Raw genomic sequence first — 11015 nt, forward strand, 5'->3', positions numbered from 1 at the left:
TTTTTGATATTGTAGAGGGACATCAGAAATAAATATAGATGTATGTAGAATGGAAACAACACCTTTAATCTGTAGTTAGGTAAATATGCACAGTACAACATTTAATTTATCTACAAACATTTAAGATGAGACTCAACACACTTGGGAAGGAAATGATAAGCTAAAGGGAAAAAAGATTTTAGGTGAGATTGAAAGAGAAGTAACTTGCTTCATTTACTGTAAATATGGGAAAGTTCAAGATAAGTGGAACAGAATGACTGAGAAGGGCTTGAACTGAGGCCAGGTTCCAATAAAGCATGTGAGAAAGTAGAGCTTAGCTAGCAGGCTTGGGTAGCATGATGGGCTTTGTTACTCCTATTCCAGACAGTGATAAGAGGTCTGAAAAATGGGCACTGCAGACTAGTGAGTCAACATGAAAATTTGGTAAGATTTTCAGAAATACTTGTTGCCACCTCTGTACAGTAAATGTAATATGTATGCCTAGCACTGAGAAAAATTCTCCAAACTATTAATAGCAGGAGTAATCAAAAGTCCATGAAGAGCTTTAAAAACCATAAGAATTATTTGAATGGATTTGAAACATGGATACAATTTGAGAAAAAGTATTTAACATGGTCTAACTTTGAAACTGCAGCTGAATTATCTGGATATGCAGTTCTCTATTCTTTGAACTTTAGTGCACAGAGATTAAAGGAATGCCTTATTGAAGTAGTCAAGTCAAGGTTGGGAAACATGTAAGCAATGCTGTAGAGGTGGAAATGTGTACAGACAAGAGAAGGATGGGCAGAAAAGAAATTTCTGCATCAGGAATAACAGATGGTTTATATCATCATCATCTTACTGATAAGGATCCTGAACCATAGAAATAAAGGGGGAAATCTATACTGTCTCTGGTAATAGAAACTAAGCATCCTTTCTCCTACTCCTGTGCTATTGGGCATGTCTACACAGTAATTGTACGTCTGACTGGTGGCTTCAAGCATGTTATACTGATCTAGGTAAACTGCTCCCTGACTGGAAGCATGTCTACAAGGCATGGTGGTGTGATAATTAGGATGGGAGTGGGTTAATTGGCCATGTCACTTAACGTTAATTAGGCTGTCACACAAAAAGGTAGCTACATTACTTTAAGGTTTAGGAGGTAGCCTCCCCAGAGCATCACAAAGTGCTTGAAGCTACCACTGCCTTGCATGGCAGGCTTATCATTTAGACATGGCTTTGGTGAACTCCATGGTGGCTGTTGGGATTTTAAATGTCACCGCAATATGTAAATTACTAAGTATATTAAAACTGTTTGAGGTGTTTCCTGCCAAATATGAGACATTAATGCACACTGCTCTTTTTAAGATCTAAATTTCAGTTAGCGTACTACCAACTTCTAGTCATATATGTCTAGATTAGCTTCTAGGATCAACTGAGAAGTGATATTTGCAAGTGCAAATATATGTGAGACTAATGTGAAAAGGGTATTATTTTTTAAGGCTATGGTAGATAGTTAATTAAATCATAGTCTTTTTGAATAACCCACAGATTTGCACCCCAGATCTGGTGGTGTTTTTGGCCTGTTCCAACCAGCGGCTGAAAGAAAGGTTATTGAAACGTGCTGAACAGCAGGGGAGACCTGATGATAACCTCAAAGCCACCCAGAGGCGATTAACGAATTTCAAACAGAACGCTGTCCCATTGGTCAAGTATTTCCAGGAAAAGGGGCTAATCATCACAGTAAGTCCTTTTGATATCAATTTGTCTGCCTGATAAACCAGTGTATGGCTGTAGCTGCATTCAGGTTCTAAACCTTGTACTTTCCATTCTCTTTGCTTTAACGTAGTCTGTGAGTCACATTCTGCCCTTATTATTGAAGCTGAGGAACTACACTGCAAGAATTGAGTGCAAACTTTGACCTTGTAGTCATGTAATGGAGATGTACAGAACACAGTGTACTTTGTATTTTTTTATGCACAAGTTCATATAACACAACTATTTACTTGCTTTGTATCCTAAAAAACCATAAGGAAATCTAAAGGGTTTTTTGTTTTGGGGTTTTTTTTTAAAGAAAAATGCAAATCAAAAGAAAAAGCATATCAAAACAGTGCCTGCAAGAACTGAAACAATTGTCTCAGCTGTTCAGCTCTAAGAGTGTGATGTCAATGTTAGTCAGATGTGACATTTCCAAATTTTGGGGGTGGGTATATGAAGAATGAGATTTAAGATTGTCAGTTCCATCTGGTTAACATGCTTATACAATTGGCACTCTTAACTGGAATATACTGTAAAATAATATAAACTCCAAAGTTCTATGGCAGTTATAGAAAATATTTTTTTTAAGGGCATTAACCCATATGGAGTGAAAAGTTATCCGAGTTCAAATGACAGAGTGACAATTTTAGCTTCACTTCAATCCTTTGCTCAGGAATGGATTTTATTCAAGCATTAAAAAACAGAGACTTTTGAAGCTTTGATTGCTGTGTCAAGGATGCACTCTTATGCATTGCATGTGGACAGATACTTTGGGATACTTGTCATGAAAATATCAGAGATGTGTTACATTGCATGAGACACAAGGCCATGCAATCTTCATCTGGTGTAAACCAGCATAGCTTCTTTGAAGTCAGTGGAGTGACACTAACAAACACCAATAGAAAGTCCAGCTATTAGTCAGAAAACTGTTCAGACATGTCTCATTCTGTTTGTAGTGTATGGGACTATGTAAATGATATTTTTTAAAGAAATGCAGCTTTGGGTGGCAGAAAAATATGGTGTAAATTGATCCCTTTAGCCAAACATTATGGATACTGGTTTCTGCGATTTGCAGGGAAAGGAATATCATCTTTGTGCTCAAAACAAATATTAAAACGGCATATAAAAGTAAGTGAAGCCAGAAGACTTAATTAATACAAGCATGGTTAGCAAGTATAGTAAAAGTATTTCAGTGATTACCTTCTGCTTGTCACCTGTATGACAATATTCAAGATAGATTATGACAGATTTAATAGCGGATCATTCATTTAATATTGTTTTCTGTTTTAAATGTCTTTAGTTCTAATGGAAGAACTAAATAAATAATGGAGATCCTGATTGTGACAACAGATAAGCATTAAGATAAATGTCTCTAATTACTGTAAAGGAAACTTTTCTAAGGTACAGAATGATCAGAAAGGCTAAAATCAAGGAAATACAAATGTAGAAGATAAGCTAACTGTGGAACAAATATAGAATACCTGTGTATGCAATCTAGTTGTAAAATGCACAGCTAAGAATTCATATTACATTTGAAGAAGTGCTATACAAAATATTGAGGATCGTATCTTACTAGCTTTTTATGTTGAGTTTGATAGCTTTCAAAGTCCAGTTAATAACAGTAATTTTTTGCTGTAGACCAACGATTCCCAAAGGGTGTGCACCTCACCAGTGATGGAAGTGTGCCACAAGATCCCCCTGTGTGAGGAGGTAAATGCTCTCCTTTCCCATCTGGCACCCTGTGCCTGCTCAAGCTATTCCAGTGCCACCTGAGGCTGTTCTTCTAGGGATTGCCACCACAGCTGCTACCTTCCCCCACCCATTCCCGTGCCTAGGCAGTGCCCTGTGCTGCACCCCCAACCCCTCCACACAACACCCAGCAGTGTGTTGTGCTGCAAGCAGTCAGGTGGGTGGATGCACAGACGGAGCTCTGCTTTGCAGCCTGGCTTGCTCCCTCCACTCCTACCATACTCCTGAGTCTTGCAGGAGGGGATGGGGGTGTGTGGTTACTAGCACATGTCACCCTGCAGGAGCAATCTCAGCCATAGGGGTTGCCTTTGCCCCCCAAAGTAGAAACTAGGGATCAGGAAAGGGTAGATAGTGGAAAGAGTAGGGAAGAGCAGGATGAGTTCCTGCCCCTGCTGCCCTTAAGTGGCACCAGCTAGATCAGTGATTCTCAACATTTTAGCTTCAAGGCCTCCCTCTATATATTTTCTTAATTTAAATCAATCTCAGACGTTTTCAAATGGGGTGTCATGAAATTCAGAAACATTATAGAGTTGTTTTTTTAACAGTACATCTTAGCACTGGCAGGAGAATGGAATATGTTATATATTTTGGGTTAGGGACAGAAGTTACACATAAACCAGTTTAAGTGATCAGAAACTGGTTTAAACCTGTAACAGAACAGAAGTTCAGTGCATATAAACTAGTTTCAAAATGGCTGAAACTGGTTTAAGATAAACGTGATTGAACGTAGTACCAGAATTAACTGGTTTAGGTCAAACCAGTTTATGGAACTTCTGTCTCAGACCCCTTCCTTCCCAGACCCCTTCAAGTTAAATCACAGTCTCCCCTGTGGCAGGCCAGTAGGGGGTGCTCCTGCACTGAGCTGCCTGCCTCATTGCACCCAGGCAAAAACCAAGCTTCAAGTGCCTTCCACAGGACACCTTACATCTGGCTGATCCCCTTCTTGGAGCACACCCACAAGCCTGGGGTACTGCTGCCACCACCCAGACTCAGATCCTTGTCTGGGCCCTGTGCCACCCAGGATACATGGGCCCTGTAGACCTTGGAATTTTGGGGTGCTTCTATTAGCCTGAAACATTTACCAGCAGCCTCCCATGTGAAAGGAAAGTAAAATAGCTGAGCCCACTGTGACAGGTGGCACGCTCAGGGTCGGGTCTCAAGCTAGCCTGCCCACCTATGGGGCAGTCTACCCAGTCTTGTCTGCCATGACTTTGCTATTACAGTGAACTGGTAGTAAATGTGGGAGGCTACCCATTACATGCCCTAATGCTAGGGGGCACTATCCAAGGCTCCGTACCTTCCCTACACCATGGCCCATGCATCACAGATGGCATCCAAGATGTAATTGTATCCCAGCCCCTCTTACTGGGCTCCATCCCCCTAATTCATATTGGGCTCCTTGCCCCCACACATAGTCAGGCATCCTAGCTTCTGGGCTCCTTGCCTCTCACTAGGCTCCATGCCCCTTGCTAGGCTCCATGCCCTTTCCCAAACCTTGGGCTCCTTGCCCCTCATTCATTCTGGGCACCTTGCCCCACTCTGGACCCTGTTGGTCCTGCTGATTTCCTTGCTGACCCCATTGGTCCTGCCAATCCAATTGGTCCTAACAACCTCCTGGCCACCCCCTAGGATGTGGGGGCTGGGGTTATGAGATGCCCCTCACCTTTCACCAGGGAGGTAACTGGCCTGGCATTTCTTGGGGACTCCCTTGGCACAGGGAGCCCCACCAGGCCACCCTTCCCCAGCAGGGTGCAGTTTCAAGTCATGCCCAGGACCAATGAGGCTTCCTCCATCCCCATAGCCTCACCCTTACCCTCCGTGTTCCAGGAGAAGCTCAGCCTGATGTTGCCTCCTTGGCTGCTCCACACAGACTGCTGCATCTCTGGCCTATGTTTGAAAATGGCTGTCCTCATCAGGCACCTGGTTACTGCCTGCTCCTGACCTTAAAGTGGCAGGCACCTTAGCAGGTCCCTTCCCTCTTAAGCACACAAAGTGAGACATACTAAAACAGATTTATTGATCAAAGGGTAGGGGTGGGGAAGGAATACCAATATCAAAATATAGAAAGAAAATCAACCTTGAGCAGATCTGAGTGGCTTGTCAGCCTTTTGATGCATGACTAGAGTATATTAAACTTAGTTCCTAGTTAAGTTTTTTTAAGTTACTCACTTCCACATCCAGAGAATGAGAAAGAGCTGCAGAGGTCCTTGCTTCCATGTGTTTAAAAATGTCCACCTTCTTCCTGGAGGGAACCTCTTAAATAGCCTGCCTGACCTCACCACCCGGACCCAGTCAGGGACAGGTGTCATTTGATGCCATCCAATCAATCATCACAGTTATCTAATGGAGTGACATGGGCTTAAGCTCCTGCCACTATGTCAGAAATCAAGACAATATAAGAGACTAGATCCACTCCCTCTTACCTGAGCTAGGTCACATATGCAGTAACCCAGGGCAACCAGGTTGACAGACATGTGCAAAGATAAAGAAAATGAAAGGGGGAAAAAAACCTAAGTTGGGAGGCTGGGATGGAGTTTTTTCACACCCCCAGCATCTCAGCATGCTTTGCAGCCCTGGGCTGTGCTGTCTGCTCAAGCAGAGCAGGGTTGGGGCCACCCCCTGCTCCCTAGCCTGAGCAGTGAGGACTGGCTAACAAGGTGATGCAGGTGGGAAACCCAGGAGGTGCAGCAGGGTCTGCCTGGTGGGGGCAGGGCAGCCCCTGCCAGACTTTTTCCTATTGAAGTGGAGGGGGCAGGGGCATGAGCCAGCAGACTCACGGGAGGAAAGGGGATTAAATTTCCATGTCTCCCCTCATGGTCCCAGGCATGGGGACCCCAGCCAGGGTCTGCTTGGCTTTTCACCCTGCTGGCCACTCACACAGCAGGGGGTATGGCCAGGGTCAGCCCAGGCAGCAGCCTCAGGTGAAGCAGGGTCAGGGTGGGGGATTAAACTCCCCTGTCTCCCTTCTCAGGCATGAGCACGGGGACCCCAGCTCCCTGGCATGTGGCCCCTATGCCTATGCCTGAGAGGGGAGACAGGAGAGTTTAATCCCACTTCCTCCTCCTGAGCCTGCTGGTCTATGCCCCGACCCTCTCTACTCCAGCGGGGAAAAGTCTGGCAGGGACTGCGCTGCCCCAACCAGGCAGACCGGGATACACCACCCAGGTTTCCCACCCATCAGCCAGTATTTCATACCAGTGTTTTTCCTGCCATAACAAATATGACTGAGTCTGTTCTGTTTTATGTGCCCTCACTGCTTGGGCTAGGTAGCAGAGGGGTGGCCCCAACCCTGCTCTGCTTGAGCAGACAGCACAGCCCAGGGCTACAAAGCGTGCTGGGATGCTGGGGGACTGTAATTTAACTTGAACCAAGAAGGGGTCTGGGACAGAAGTTCCATAAACTGGGTTGACCTAAATCAGTAAGTCTGATACTACATCAACCAAGTTTCTCTTAAACCAGTATCAGCCATTTTGGTTTATGTGCACTGAACTTCAGTTCTGTTATAGGTTTAAACAAGTTTCTGATCACTTAAAGTGTTTTATGTGTAACTTCTGTCCCTAGCCTTTGGGTGTAGGAGCAGATTGTGTTGTCAGTTTTAATCTAGAAAAAAAGTGCCTCAGGTATCAAAAGTTTGGGAAGCGCTGCTGTAGACACTGCAATCAGACATATAACTGTTCCAGTTATTTCTCTTTTAGGACTTTGTGTTAGAAATACTAATAGGTTGAAAGTGATATCCTGACTATTGATATCAATTGAAAAACTCTTATTGACCTATAACTGCCACTGCTATGAGTGCTCTCACTGGAGTCAATGGGACCAGTTACAGTGGTTGTGTTGCATACTATGAAGTCTGTATTATGAACTGTACCTGCTAGTATGTGTTTGTTGGAAAGAAAGAATGAAACAGGTACCAAAAAGTATAATGCTTCTTTTGGAAAGGTCTGTAAGGCTAGGGACAGACATTCAAAAAACCTGAGCCTGCATTGATTCAATCTTTGCAGGTTAGTCTGATTTGGGGGGTGGATTAGACATTCCCTTTTAATTCTAGAAATGCAGGCATATACCTGCAGTGACTCAGGCAAGAAGCTGGGGGCAGGGGGATGCTAGAGCAGCCCTCCCTTCCCTTCTATAGTGCTGAACTGAAGGGGGACATGGCCAGGCCCCAGCAGGATGCTCAGATTAAGGAGAGGTTCCCTTCCCCTTGATAACAGAGCATTTATCACCTCCGTTATCAGCATTTAGCACCCCATCAGAAAACAAAGCATCTCTCATTAGTTCAAGCTCTTAAACAGCTTTTTCCAAGGAATGAACAGAGGAACATTACCAGCTACCTGTTGATTAGCTCCAAAAAGCCCTAAGCAGTTGCTGTCCTGTCTGCCTTACACAGACACCTCTCAGCATTAGTTAGGATACCACATGCTTGTAACCATCTGTGCTGTGGGAGGGAGGAAGCCAGGCAGGCCCTGCTGTACCTGCAAGTCTCTACCAGAGCTCCAGCAATGGAGCAGAGAGACCAACCGAGCCCAGAGAGCATGCGGATGCTGGGGGACTCTGGTTTAACTTAAACTGGGAAGTGGTCTGGGACAGACATTGCATAAACCAGTTTGACCCAGATCAGTTAAGTCGGATACTACATTCATCCAAGTTTATCTGAAACTGGTTTCAGCCATTTTCAAACTGGTTTGTGCACTGAATGTCTATTCTGTTACAGGTTTAAATCAGTTTCTGGTCACTTACACTGGTTTATGTGTAATTTCTGTCCCTAGCCTAAATCATACCAGTATTTTTCCTGCCATAACAAATATGACTGAGTCTGTTCTGTTTTATGTGCTGATCAGATTCAACAATGCCAAAATGTCCTTATGTTGCAAAGTACACATAGTAAGAGATATTACCTCAAATAATGTCTTTCCAATGCTTATTTCAGTGCAATCTGCAGATTGCAGATTGCATAGGGAGATTGCCCTGGCAGATTGCCAGGGAAATTATAGTATAGTTGCCCCTGAAGATTTTTCAGTTCTCTTGGAGGCTTTTTGTTAGCTGAATTTGGAATGATAGGAGGACTAGATTTCTTGGAAATTGTTTCACATTACAGAGGAAGGATGTATTTCATGATAGTTTTGTAGACCTTTCAGGACTGATTCTACTGAAATGTAGTTAACTTTTCAAGGATGACTTGTGTTTTGTAGATAAAGACTCAGTGGGATGTCTTGTTAGAATTTCTTCTCTGTAAGAGACTCTTCTAACAGAGGGGTTTTTTCCCTCCCTACTGGATTTTGGTGTTCTACCTAAAAATATTTCAACTCCACTTCTTGATCTTTCTGAAAATAATTATTGCCTTCAAATATTTCCTTGTGTTTCAAAAGGAGTGGGCTTTTTGATGCACAGGGAAATAATGATGTAGAATGTGGCAGCTCTCTTATCCTTCATTACAGAACCTCCCCAAAGAACAAGAAACACATACACAAAGGAATGATTCAGGAAGATGCTAAAGATATCTTTAAGAGACCAAGTCTGTAAGATAAGGTTCTACTTCTAAATAATAAAATCAGGTCTTTACTCCATTCTCATGCAGACTGTTTTTATACCAGTTTAATTCCACAAAATCATTGGAATTATTCCTGATTTATAATAATGGAAAGGAAAGGAGAATTAGACCCTCAAACTAGGATTTTAATGATGCATAGGCCAAGTTCTGAGCAGTTCTTTTCAACCTTACTGCATGTTATAATAGAGTAAAACTCTGAGACTTGAAGCGTTTTGTTAAGTAGGGGTGTGTGAAACAGGTTTATTCAATCTGATTCAGATTCAGTGTGAATCGGGGGATAGTTATTCGATTAGTTAATTTGGATCACTGCCCTGATTCGATTTGGTCGAATCCGAATCTGAAGATTCAGTGCTGATTTGGAGAATCAGTGATTCGGCCATAGACACAACTTTAAATGTTTTTTTCTACATACCTCAAGGTACCAGGCATATCTCATGAATGCTGAGATGATAAGGTGGATGGAGTGTCCCACAGGAGCATGTGGGGAGGACCCCCTGCATGCTCAGCGGTAGACCCAGAAGTGGACCAGAAGTAGTTCCAGTCCACTTCTGGGTCCACTGCCGATCACATGGGGGACCCCCCTGAAACCTGCTGGCTTGGCAATCAGCCATGGGGGGACCCCAGGTGCCTCTACAGACCCAGGAGGCACCAGCTGCAAAGCCAGGGGGTGGCGGGGAGGGTCTCCCGCATGCTTTGCAGCGGACCCAGAAGTAGACTGGAAGTGCTTTTGGTCCACTTTGGGGTCTGCCACTGAGCACACTGGGGATCCCACTGTGCTCCTGTGGGATGCTTCATCCACCTCAGCATCTCAGCATTCATGAGCCGCCTGGTACCTTGAGATATGTAGAAAAAACATTTAAAGTTGTGTCTATGTCCGAATCATCAAATCTCTCCTAATGTCTCTGAATTTATTTGGAGGGTTCCAATTTGATTCAGAGAGATTAAAGGGTTTCCTGATTTACTGATTTGGAGAGTCAGCTGCTGAATCAAGCCGAATCTCCGCTGAATCGAATTAACAACCGAAGCTTTGCACAGCCCTATTGGTAAGCTTTATGTCTAAAGAATATAGAAATACCATCCCTTTACATAGGCAACAAAGGATGTCCATAGCAATTTTAAGTGGGATTACAAACAGAAAACACATTTTGCCAGTGTCCAAGACAGCTCAGTTTTCTGAGGGATAAAGAAAGTAGAGAAGGAAAAAGTACAAGTACCAATGTACAAAAAACCTGAGCACTCTATACTACAAAGGCAAGGTGGCATACCCTGTCCAGGTACATCTCTAAAGTCTTAAAAGCCTGAGGCAGAAGAAACACAGTGATTACTCCAAGCTGAAATTAATGTAGAAAAATCATATCTGAATAGAGCAGGTCATAAATTCTAATAGGATATTTTTCTAATCAGAAAATGCTAATTTTTTTTAATTGAAACATTCCTCAGGAACATGCTGATTTTATCAAATCTTCTGACAGAAAGTGGGAAGGTTTCCTTGACAGCTTGTCTGCCTCTCCAAGCAGCCTGCCTGTTGGACTGTCTCAGAGCCAGAAGCCTGCCAACCCTGCAAGTTCTGGCTCAAGTCAGGACTCTCAGGGCTTTCTAGAAGATAACCTGGCAGCCTTGCAAGAGCTTGGAATCCCAGCTCACGTTTGGGATCTTAAGGTTTCTAGATTCCCCAGTCTAGGGCATGGACCCTGAGGGAAGAAGTCTCCAGGCATCTCAGGGAAACCACATCAAATTCATTTTTAAAGAAGCATAATTAGATTTTAATTTCTTATCTTTAAACAAAATGTCAGATTTGCATTCTATGAGGAATTTCAAATTTTAAATTCAATATGGAACAATTTTTGTTTTATTTTAAGATTCCCCATGGAGTGGGAATTTTGAGTTCTAATTATCCTTATATCCAAGAGGAAGGCAAGTCAGTATGATAAGCTCTACTAATAGTTTATTTTAACTAAATTTAAGTGTAAAATAACTCTTT

The 11015-nt window shown here is 43.1% G+C and overlaps 1 protein-coding gene across 1 annotated transcript in view; it reads left to right on the forward strand.

Moving 5' to 3' along the window:
• The window catches only part of AK5 (adenylate kinase 5), a 168545-nt gene that overhangs the window by 24373 nt on the left and 133157 nt on the right, over positions 1 to 11015 (forward strand). Inside the window, exons 6-7 of the mRNA XM_025193601.1 lie at positions 1531 to 1722; positions 3376 to 3447. Coding sequence (XP_025049386.1) covers positions 1531 to 1722; positions 3376 to 3447 — 264 coding nt within the window. The remainder of the gene's footprint in view (positions 1 to 1530; positions 1723 to 3375; positions 3448 to 11015) is intronic.

Source organism: Alligator sinensis, unplaced genomic scaffold (assembly GCF_000455745.1).
Source record: "Alligator sinensis unplaced genomic scaffold, ASM45574v1 scaffold51_1, whole genome shotgun sequence".
NCBI classification, from domain to species: Eukaryota; Metazoa; Chordata; order Crocodylia; family Alligatoridae; genus Alligator; species Alligator sinensis.